General features: G+C 40.2%; 1 protein-coding gene across 1 annotated transcript in view; it reads left to right on the top strand.

Moving 5' to 3' along the window:
* FMN2 (formin 2) overlaps window positions 1–12,008 on the top strand; it is an 828,101-nt gene that overhangs the window by 42,882 nt on the left and 773,211 nt on the right. The window contains 1 exon segment of the mRNA XM_029594024.1: window positions 5,096–5,218. Coding sequence (XP_029449884.1) covers window positions 5,096–5,218 — 123 coding nt within the window.

Below are 12,008 nucleotides of genomic sequence, written 5' to 3'. Positions count from 1 at the left end.
GTACTGCATTTACTATTTTAAACCCCGCATGAATTAATTTTTAATAGAGAATAAAATCAGCTGTCATATTGTTTACCATTACTGAAGCTCATAGATTATTTCTAACTTTGCTGTGTTTCATCTGGAATGCCCATTCTGTTGCAGATCTCTGTATCCTTTATAAAAAGACATACACTCTTCCTTCTAGTCCAAAGGCAAATTTGCTTATGGAACTGTTGAATGGCTTTTGATCCAGAGCTGACCTGAGGCACTCAGCTGGAAATCTGCTTGCTTTAGTGCACATTATAATTGCTGTTTTCTTCTGTTGCATGTTACTCAGCCAGTTTCTTACCCTGTTTACCAGCTATGGATCCACTCTTGGGCTTCTCAGCTTATTTATGAGCCTCTTGTGTGAGATTTTGTTAAAGGCCTTACCGAAATAAATTTGCCAGCCTCCTACCTACTTCCACTTTTAGGAAGAGGGATAGCATTCCAGTCTTCTAAAAACACTCCTATCTCTAAAGAGTGATTGAACTTTTCAGTAGAGCTACTAGAACATTTGAGCTTCTTTGATATGGCAGGATATCTTAATATCATAAGATGTTTGTTTCTGACCTCATTGCCTTCTCCACTTTTAACTTTATTCCATGCAATCCTCTTCTGTATATGGAATATTTACCATCTGTACCAAATTTATTCCTGTAAGAATCCATTAATGAATTCTCCTCCAGCCTGCAGGTGGTGCTGTAAACTTCTTGGACTATCCAGTGCTCCTTGCTTTTTCTGGTAGCCATCTTGTTTCCTGTGTAGACTTGTATTTACGCTGAGTCAGTTTCATGAGTCAATTGCCAGAGCTTGGCCCTACATTCTGGTCCTTGTATTCTAGCTCCATTCCTGTATCCAGAAGATTCTACAATCAGAACTCCTACCTGTTTATCCTTCCTGGATTCCTGGTTCATTCCAGCCTCTCATTCCGCTGCAGACCTCTTGCTCCTTGTTTTGTCTCAGGATGGTACCCCGTTTCTCATCCCTTGCCGAGCAATAGCACCTGAGGGCTCAACCATCAGCTGCCTGGATTTAACTTTTGATATTAGGCCACTCGTTTTATGGAGCAGCCCACAAACAATGATACAATTCCTACTTTTGCTCCTTTTCTACTCTTCTTTAGTGAACACTGAACAAAAAAGATTTCTGCTTTTTCCAGATCACATATTCCTTTCTGCTTCAATTTTAATAACCCCACCCTTGCATTCCCTCCTTGCCCTATTATGCCTAAAGTCTTGATGCCTTGGTTTATTGCCGAAGCATTTTTCATCTATTAATGTTTAGTTTTACTGCTCAACCTTTCCAAACATGGATATATTCTTTTCTGACATACGTTATATTTTTTTACTGTTAATCATTTTACTCATATCTTGCTCTCTTAATACAAAGTGTTTGCTAATGCCCTCTTGTCCTATTTAAAAATGACCCTTAAGACAGACATGGGATTGACTTAGTCTCTGTTCATGAGCTTAAATATTTATGAAAAGTGCAACTTTGGTTTTATGAATATTTCTGCCAGTATGTTTGCAACATTTTGCCAAAATATTCACTCTTTCATGGATCATTTTGTAGGAAATGGGCAACATTTGCAGCTTCTGTGAAAAACACAAGGATGGATTTTTTTTGGCTTTTTTTTTTTTTGTTGCGCTTATTAAATCTGTTGGAAACGTACAGATTCCTCACAGAAGTCTTGTAAATGTTTATGAAGTATTTTTACATACGCTACCTATTTTCTTGTGTGATGTAAAAACTTCCCCTGCCTCCCCTTCCCCCAGCAAAGATTTATACAGATTGTTTTTCAGATTTTTGTTTTAAATACAATAATTTAGCCCCAAGATTTCAAAAGACCTCTGAACATTACTTATTAACTCCTCATACTACAAAATTAAGAACAAAAAAAAAAACCTGTCTCATCCTTAAGTGTAGTATAATTCACCTCCCTTTCTTGATTTTTCTCATATACTGTAGGTGACCTGTGCTGCAGGCTCAAATTCCCACATAAATCAGTTCAAGCTCATTGAAGCAATGACTGTGGCATTACTGATTTGAATTACTGTCTGCTAATGTGCTTCATACAGCTGCTATCTTTTTATCAAGTAAACCAGTAGTATAAATGGATGGGATTTGCTTAGAGGTACAAGAGTAAGTCCTGAGAACGTACCTTTACTTTCTAACATCAGAATGCTTGTTGGGGCTGAAAACCTAGAGGCTGGCATAGAGAGATGGAACAAATGGCTATTGTTGAAGCGCAAATTTTCTTTTGGCATGGGGGGAGGAAGGGAGAGACCAAGTGCTGAAAGAGCATATGTCATAGATACTAATTTTGTGCCATCAGCTCTAACCACAGATGTGCATTTCTCTAGCTATATGTGTACATTTATTTACCTCCTGAAGCAATTAGATCAGTTTTATATTTACTTTTGTATAAGTCCAAGCTGAAACACTGCAACTACATAATTCCCACTACTTTCAATAGAACCAATTTTGGTAGATAACTTTTTTTTTATTGTGTGTGTATATATCTACTAGCAACTGTACCTGTTCTATGCCCAGGCGGCGAGCCTTTTTATTGGCACATATGCTCTTGTATGGAAGTTTTAGCTGAAAAGGAAAAACGAAATTGTTTTCACCCAGGGCAAGGAATGTGAAGGCACATTTGCTGAAGCCAGGGCTGGCAAAGTTTATTTACCAAGCTGTCTCTTGCACTCCCCCCACACCCCCTCTCTTCTCTCACACACGCTCTCTCACCGGCATCCCCCTCCCCTCATATAGGCGCTCTCACACCCTCCCCACCTCCCTCTTATCAACCATGCTCTGTCACACACACACACTCTCTCACCGGCATCCCCCCCATGCTCTCTCTCACACCCTCCTGCTCTCTCTCACCCTCCCCTCCCCGACATGCATTTTCTCTCACCAGCATCCTGCGGGACCCGCGCTGTTCACGGCAAAGATGAAGGCCTGGTGCACCGTTCGCGGCACACGGGGGAGCCTTCCATTTTCACCTTCAGCAGAAAATAGCAGAGGAGACCCCAGCATACCGTGGTCTCCTCTGCTATTTTCTGCCTGTCCCGCGATGGCAGCTGTCCTTTCGGTTTTGAATAGTCTTCCGGCGAGGGAGGAAATCAGTGAGGGAGGAATTCTGTGCAAATTCTGCATTCCGCAATAGCGCTGAATTCCCCCAGGAGTACCTCTTGTAGCTGGTGGTGTGACATGGCCTCTATATGGCGTGTTCGAGCCTCCAAGGCGGCCAAGGAGCTGCCTGTGCCATCTATCGGCAGGCTGGGGAACATGCGTGAGCACTGACGGACTCACTACCAAGCCCAATATATTATAGCGCCATCTATCGGCGGGCTGGGGAACATGCGTGAGCACTGACGGACACACTACCAAGCCCAATATATTATAGCGCCATCTATCGGCGGGCTGGGGAACATGCGTGAGCACTGACGGACTCACTACCAAGCCCAATATATTATAGCGCCATCTATCGGCGGGCTGGGGAACATGCGTGAGCACTGACGGACACACTACCAAGCCCAATATATTATAGCGCCATCTATCGGCGGGCTGGGGAACATGCGTGAGCACTGACGGACTCACTACCAAGCCCAATATATTATAGCGCCATCTATCGGCGGGCTGGGGAACATGCGTGAGCACTGACGGACTCACTACCAAGCCCGATAATATATATAATAATAATTTTGTAGTATGAGGAGTTAATAAGTAATGTTCCGAGGGCTTCTGAAATCTTTGGTCTAAATTATTGTATTTGATACAAACATCTGAAAAACAATCTGTATAAATGTTTGGGGGAGGCAAGGGGGCAGTAAATAGGAAACCCAACTAGGGAAAACTTTAATTTAGTCTTTCCCATTTTTCCTAGGAGTTGAAATGGGCTACAGTGGTAAAATCTTTTTATTTAATAATACATAGTAACAGTAAATGATGGTCCATCCAGTCTGCCCAGCAAGTTGTTGTTGTTGGGATTTTTTTTTTTGTTAGTAACTACCACTCCTTGCATTTTACTCCAGTTAACACCAGTTACCCCTTTTTCTTAATTTCCATCCTTTATTCTTTAGGGATCTTCTGTTTATCCCACGTAGTTTTGAATTTCATTATTATTCTTTTCACCTTTTCAGGAGGGTGTTCTATGAATCCACCATCCTTTCCATGAAACATTTCCTGATGTTAGAGTCCCAACCCCTTGAACTTCATTTTATGACCCCTAGTTCTATAGCTTTCTGTCCATTGGAAAAGGTTGGATTCTTGTGCATCATTAATACCCTTCAGGTATTTAAAATCTGTATCTAATCTCCCCTGTCCCTCCTCTCCTCTAGGGTATACATAATTAGATTCTTCAGTCTTATAAGTGTTTTGTTGCAAACCGCACACCACTCTGGTTGCCCTTCTCTGGACTTTTTCCACCCTGTCTTAGTCCTTTGAGAGAGTCTCCAGAACTGAACACAATACTCAAGGAGAGGCCTTGCCAAGGACTTGTACAGAGGCGTTATTTACTTTTCCTGTTAGTTATGCCTCTCTGTAGCATAGCATCCCTCTGGCCTTGGCCACCACCTTGTTGCATTGATTCACAGACTTCAGGTCATCGGACTTTGGCATGCAGAGGTCTTTCGCTGCCAGCACCCCTCATCACATTGAGCTCTTTTATGGATTTCTGTACCCCAAATGCATGTCTCTGCACTTCTTGGCATTGAATCCCAGCTGCCAAACCTTTGACCACATACAAATATAGATCACCAAAAATTACCACGTTTCCTTTGTATAAACCAAATTAAATCTTCCATTCAGAAAAAGCTTTTATAGAGCCAGTGACTCTTTTGAACATAAGAACAGAAGAGATGCTATGCTGCGTCAGACTAAAGGATCACTGAGCTCAGCATCCTGTCTGTCATCATCGAATCTAGTTCACAAATACCGGATAGACCTCAAAGAATAGATGCATTTCTTTTTGCCCACTGAGAGGGAAAAGTGGTAGCTTTTCTTAGTATGCCTGGCTAATAGTTTACGGGGCTGTTCATCAATTTATATAATAATTTGACACTTTCAGATACCCCTGTAACATGTGTAACAGATTTTCTCCGAACGTTAAGAAGAATGGCAAACCATCAACCCTCCACAATCTGGAAGAACAACAGAAATGGACCAAACACTGACAACAAATGGAATGGAGGTACGAAATCTAAAACAAAACTTAAATATCAACACACAACCATTACTCTCAACACACAACCATTACTCTCAACACACAACCATTACTCACAACAACACATCTCTCTCTGTAACTGTCTAATACTTTCTTTCCTACTCTTTAATGCCCAATCAATAATCAAAAAAATACCAATCATCAACGACCTTCTCCAAGATGAAAAACCAGACTTTATATCCATCACAGAAACATGGGCAAAAAACACAAACACAGACACAGTAATAATCAACCAAATCAACAACTCCACCTATATAACTTTTTCTTTACCCAGACCTAAAAAGAAAGGTGGAGGAGGTCTAATGCTCATCACCAGAAAAAAACCTACAGATGAAACTAATTCTAACAAGCAATTGCTCTCCACTGCAAACTGCACTATTTGATTCTCCACACTTACAAAATCGCCTAGTATACTGCCCCCCCAATACGCTCGAAAAAAAACTGCTCACCACTTATTAAATTTTTCCTGACCAAATTATCTATTAACGAACCCATAATTATTCTTGGTGACTTCAACTTACACATTGACTCTATCCCCTACACACTTGCCTGCTCCTCAGTCATTGATGCACTATCATCACTGGGTCTCAATCAAAATTATCAATGGCCCTATGCACAAAGCAGGTCATACACTAGACCTAATCTTCATCAATACCAATTTTTGGTCTAACCACCAAACGAAGATATCAAAAATACCATGGTCAGACCCACTCTATCATCCACGCAAATCTATTTTCAAATTATAAACGCACCACAAGAAAAAACACAATCAAATCCTTCTATCGTCCACCTATCTGCATTGAAACTCTTCAAGCAAATCTTCAAACTGAACTAACAAATATAGATCTATCAAACACAGAAAACGCGACATGTTCCTGGATCACCATAACGAAAACAATAGCAGATAAGATAAATCCCATAAAAACAAAAATTATAAAAGAACCAAAAAATCAGAATCTCTGGCACAACAAAAACATCAGAGCAGCCAAAAGGAAACTCAGAAAAATAGAGAAATTATGGAGAAAAAAACAAAACCACACTACTAAACGCATACAGAACACAACTAGCCAAATACAAAAGACTTCGTCTACACCAAAAAATTTAACCAAATACCAACAAAACCCTAAGATGCTCTTCAACATAGTAAAAAGCCTAACAAAATCATCTTTCAACGATCAATCACTTTCAACACCAAACATCAATAGCAATGACTTTGCAGACTTCTTTAACGAAAAAATCAAAATCCTCATAAAGAACAACCTAAAAAATGACTCACAAGACCAGAAATTACTGAACACTCAAACAAAAACCTGGTCCAACTTTAAATCAGCATCTTCCTTAGAAATCCAAATGATCATTAAAAACAAAAAACCCAGCTAAACACCCTATTGACGCCATACCCATTACAACAATAAAAAATCTCGAACCACCAATAACCAAGACATTAACTCAAATTGTAAACCTTTCCCTCATGGAAGGAAACTACCCAGAATGCCTAAAATCAGCAATCATCAAACCCATTCTAAAAAAGAATAATCTAGATCCAGAAAACCCACTGAACTACAGACCCATATCAAACCTCCCATTCATTGCCAAAATCACTGAGAAAGTTGTCCACACTAGACTCACTGACCATCTAGATGAAAACATCCTCCTACCTGCTCAATTTGGCTTCAGAAAGCAACTGAACACTGAAACCCTTGCAATGAATGACTTCATACTCAAAGGTTTTGAAAAAGGCCAAAGTTACCTTCTAATCCTGCTCGACCTATCAGCAGCCTTTGATACAGTAAATCACTCTATATTGATTAATCGTCTATCTGAAATAGGAGCTAACAAAACAACCCTTCAATGGTTCTCCTCATACCTGTCACAAAGATCCTACCAAGTGCTACTTGATGATTCCCTCTCAAAGAAAATCTGCCTAAACACTGGAGTTCCCAAGGATCCGCTCTGTCAGCGACGCTCTTTAATATCTATCTGCTCCCATTATGCCACTTCCTTTCAAATCTGAATCTAACCCACTTCATCTATGCTGATGATATTCAAATATTAATCCCAATAAAACAATCACTAGAAGAAACATACAAATTAACAGCCAATTTCCTAAACAGCATAAAGGAAATACTAGCCAACCTATAACTCATCCTCAACTTCGACAAGACTGAATTAATATTACTAGACAGAACAACTCTCCTCAAATACCACCGCTCAACCTTATGACCAAAATTCGATCATATCACCAATAAACCATGCCCGCAACCTCTGAGTAATAATTGACAGAGAACTTTCATTCAAAAACCATATATCAACAAAAATCAGACGGTTATCATAAACTACTTACTAGAGATGTGAATCGTGTGATCGATCGTCTTAACGATCGATTTCGGCTGGGGGGGGGAGGGAATCTTATCGTCGTGGTTTTGTTTTTTAAAATATCGTGTAAATCGTAAATCGGGGGAGGGCGGGAAAACCGGCAGAGTGATTTGAAAAGGGGAAGGGTGAGGGGGCGGCACGGAACAGCGCCATTACACTGTCCCAGGGAAGCGCGCGCTGGCAGCCAGCTGGTGCGTGGAGTTTACTTCTGCTCCGGAGGAGCAGTAAGTATTAAAATAAAAAAAAATTGAGGAGAGGAAGGATTAGTTTAGGGGTTGCGGGAAGGAGGGAGGAAGATAGGGTTGGAGTGGACTGGGAGGGAACTGGTTTAGTCCCGATCGCATCGCCATGCGTATTATTCTAAAATTCCCCCCTTCATGTGCGGAACAGATCACCCACCCGCATATGCGCGCGAACTTAAAATCCAGCAGAGCAAAGGTAACGTATTTTATAAAATGTGCACGCCAATGCGCGCATGTTCTAAAATCAGCGCGTCCATGTGTTACATGCCTTTTAAAATTGACCCGTTAATGGGCAGTAAATCTAAAAATTGAAAAACATTTGCAAAATTTTTGTCAGCTTAGAAACAATATGAATCGAAATAGGCAATATCACCAACATTGCCAATGTCTTAAAACAAACAAAAAAATAAATAAAGTGCATCCATACTTAGGAGTTGATATGGGTAATTTGGAATCCTTCGTATTTAGACTTTATTTAATTTTAGTTTTAAAACTTATAAACTGCAAATAAAACTGAATTAAGTGGTGTACATAAAACAAATATAATGTAAATACCCAAAACACAAGGCAATTTACAGCTCCTAAAAATTCTTCATAAAAAAATTTACTTCTGAGTTCTTAGCTCAAATCAACATTAGCATAAATCTCAAATGTGCATTCAGTTATTCGCGAAATATCCACTTGTGCCATTGATTGGAGATTGTAGTAAACTATCTACAGTCAGGAGAATTGCTGGACAAGAGGCAGCATGGATTCACCAGGGGAAGATCCAGACAGACAAATTTGACTTTTTTGACTGGGTGATAAGGGAATTGGATTGAGGAAGAGGCTGAATATAAATCATCTTTTCTTCATTCCTCCCTGCCATTGAAGCAGAGAGCTATGCTGGATATGCATTGAAAGTTGAAGTATCAGGTCTTTGGAACGAGTAGAAGTGAATCAGTTATTTACACTTTCAAATAGAAGGACTAGGGGGCATTCCATGAAGTTAGCAAGTAGCACATTTAAGACTAATCGGAGAAAATTCTTTTTCATTCAATGCACAGTAAAGCTCTGGAATTTGTTGCCAGAGGATGTGGTTAGTGCACTTAGTGTAGCTGGGTTCAAAAAAGGTTTGGATAAGTTCTTGGAGGAGAAGTCCATTAACTGCTATTAATCAAGTTTACTTAGGGAATAGCCCCACTGCTGCTATTTGCATCAGTAGCTGCGCTGCTGCCTTTTCATAAGAAGGGCTATTACTGTTTGAGTTCTTGGAATTAGTGCTGCAGTGGTATGGAAGGTTTGCTACACATGGGCCGAGTGTTTGTTTGTAAAATACAAAACCTGAAAAAAATAATGTGCCTAGTAGTAAGGGAGTTTGAGTTTCTGTTACTGAGAGCACCAGAATCAGAATATCTTTTTTATGTAACTAATTGTATTTGAAATATCCTATTTCTACTGTGCATTGATTGGGGATGGTGGGGGAGGGAGATGGGAGCAGGTTCCTGTGGATGCAGAGTACGGGCTGGATTTTAAAAAAGTTACGTGCGCTGGGCCTATTTTAAAAAGGCCCGGTGAAATGCGTAAAGCCCTGGGATTGGGTGTAAGTTCCGAGGATTGCAAAAAGGGGCGGGTTCAGGCTCCCGGCACAGCGGCCATCTGGTCAACCTCTAACTGGGGGTAGTACTTAAAAGTCATTATGATGGATTTAATTGGGGTTGTAGTACAGAAACCAGCTTGTCCCTCATTCAAATTCCTAATATCTTCCAAGGAATTGTTACAGTCCAGATTTCCAATCTTCTCCAACAATTTTGCTACCAAAGGTAAATAGACACCGGCCTATAGTTTTCATAATCTCTTGAATTTGAGTTACCATCTTTTTAAAAACAGGAGAAATCACAGCTTTCTCTAATACTCCAGGGACTAGCTCCTTACTCAGAGGAATTAACTAATTTCAACAACATAAACAAGAGGTAAACTATTAATCAAAAAAGGAAGACACGGATCCAATGGAAAATAGGATTTCATAATCCTCTTCCAATATAATCTTTAATTACACAGAAATCACAGGGACAATTTTTTTCCTTTTTTTTCCCCCCTCATTCCCTCTAAAATGGGAAGCAACCAACAACCTCCCATTTATCCTTAAACTATCATTTACAGTCAAACCTCCCTCACATTCCTCTTTCAAATTTGCAACCTTTTCCTCAGAAGAAATAGCCAATCTTCTATAATCAGGCAAATCCTCATACCAGATACCTCTCTATACCATGACCTAACAAAGATTTTACCAAACTAACCATCACCATAGGGATATCTACCTCATCAATGACTTTAGAGTAATATTTCCTTTCACCTGCACAATTTGTCTAAAATAAGCCATAGCGGCACTATTCCAGATCAATCTATCTTCCTTCAAACCCTTGTTTTTTCTCCACTTTCACTCTAGTATGCACAACTCTGGTTTATCTGCCAATTCTGGCACAAACCAAGAGGAGATATTTTTATAAGTACATTTCGTCAATTTATAACCTGCCTAGTAATTTCAACTAGGGACATGCAGCAGGAGAAAAAAATTAAATTTCATTTTGAAAGGGGCACCAAAAGTGGCACGAATAGCCTAAGGCTCCATAAAAGGGGCAATGGGTTTACCGGCATTAGCAGGATTTCTTCAAGTCACTGTGAGAGCAGCGCTGTGATGCCCACCCCAAGGCTCCAAAAGAGAGCAACAATGACATGAACCCTTCATGGCATCGTGAGTGGCAAACTGGCACCAAAAGTGGCATTGGCATCCTATGGCACCATGAAGGGGGAACGAAGAAGAAAAGTGGCAGGAAAAAACCCCTCAAGGCAGGCACTGCTAAAGGTGCCAAGCAGCACACAGTGGCTTCAAGACACTAAAACATGACAGTTGCAAAGCAGCCCCCCCAAACTGGCAAGAACAACTCAAGATGTAAGATCTGGAGTTTTGTTAGCAAGGCACAGTGATAAAGAACTTCCAAGGTGTAAGGTCTGGGCATAAAAAGGCTGAGTGGGACAAAAGTCCTCGAAGGTGCTGGGTGGAATTTTGATTTTCTTGTGAAATGGGCTTTCCAAATGAAATCGTTATCACATTCAAAGTGTGAAAATATTTCCCAAATTAATGTGGTTAGTTTGTGTATTAAATTAGGAGGACAGTTTGTGTTCTTTATTAAAAAAAAAAAATTCTCCCCATATTTTGTAGAACTCTGGCTCTTCCATTTCCTATTTTCTGGTTTTGCATGAGTCCTCTCTTGCTTCTATAGATGTTAGGATATTCAGTAAAAAGCTTTTTTTTTTTTTGTTTTGAGCATCTTTTCTCTTGTGCTTATTTCTTCCTTCTGAATGAAGGCTTTTTTTGGATAAACCAGATTGAGATTGTGCAGGGGTTTGAGAAAAGGAAGTATAGAACAGGTGCTGTGGTGGTGAAATCTGTCTGCGGGGTGTGGGTTTTTTTTTTTTTTTTTTTTTGACGCTTTAAAATTTTTGTTCTGGAAACAAAATAGCCCAGTATAACAAACCAAGAAGACAGCAAATGTGGGTGGGAAGAACACCCAAGGCTCCAAAAGAGGGCACCATCAGGCTTGTGGCAGCAGGTTTCCTATGGTGGTATGGCAGCTGGGCGGGCAGCAAGTACATGGTGGTAGAGAAACACCTTTTTCGCTTTCATATCTTTGTCTCTTTCATATTTTTGTGTTCAAAACACCCCAGTGGAACCAACAATTGAGCAGTTTGGAAGAACCAGGCTGGGATCATTGCAACTCTTCACGCTCTGCTTCCGCCCTCCCCAAAGGGAGAGAGAAATCTCAACACATTGTGACAGATCTTCTGCAGCAGTGTCTGGTGGGCTCTCTGCTGACTGGCACAACGACAGTCTGAAATGAGCAGCAGCCAAAAGTTGTTTGGGAAAAGTTAGCTCAAGTCGCAAATGTCACGGACTCTGCCTTAGAAGGGGGATGCACAGCAAATCTCAGACGTGTTCAGCCTTGAAGATCCTAGTCACTTGGCTGGGTGTGCAGTTATAGGTTGGACTGAAAAAATGTGCTTTGTGTTTTTTTAATTATTTATTTAATCATTTTACAGTTTTACATTGGATTATCCTTCCATAAATAAAATATAAACACCACATGTTCAATATTAAG

The sequence above is a fragment of the Rhinatrema bivittatum genome, chromosome 3 (assembly GCF_901001135.1).
Source record: "Rhinatrema bivittatum chromosome 3, aRhiBiv1.1, whole genome shotgun sequence".
Lineage (NCBI taxonomy): Eukaryota > Metazoa > Chordata > Amphibia > Gymnophiona > Rhinatrematidae > Rhinatrema > Rhinatrema bivittatum.
Note: the sequence above shows the minus strand (reverse complement) of the source record. Positions and strands in the feature narration are given on the sequence as shown.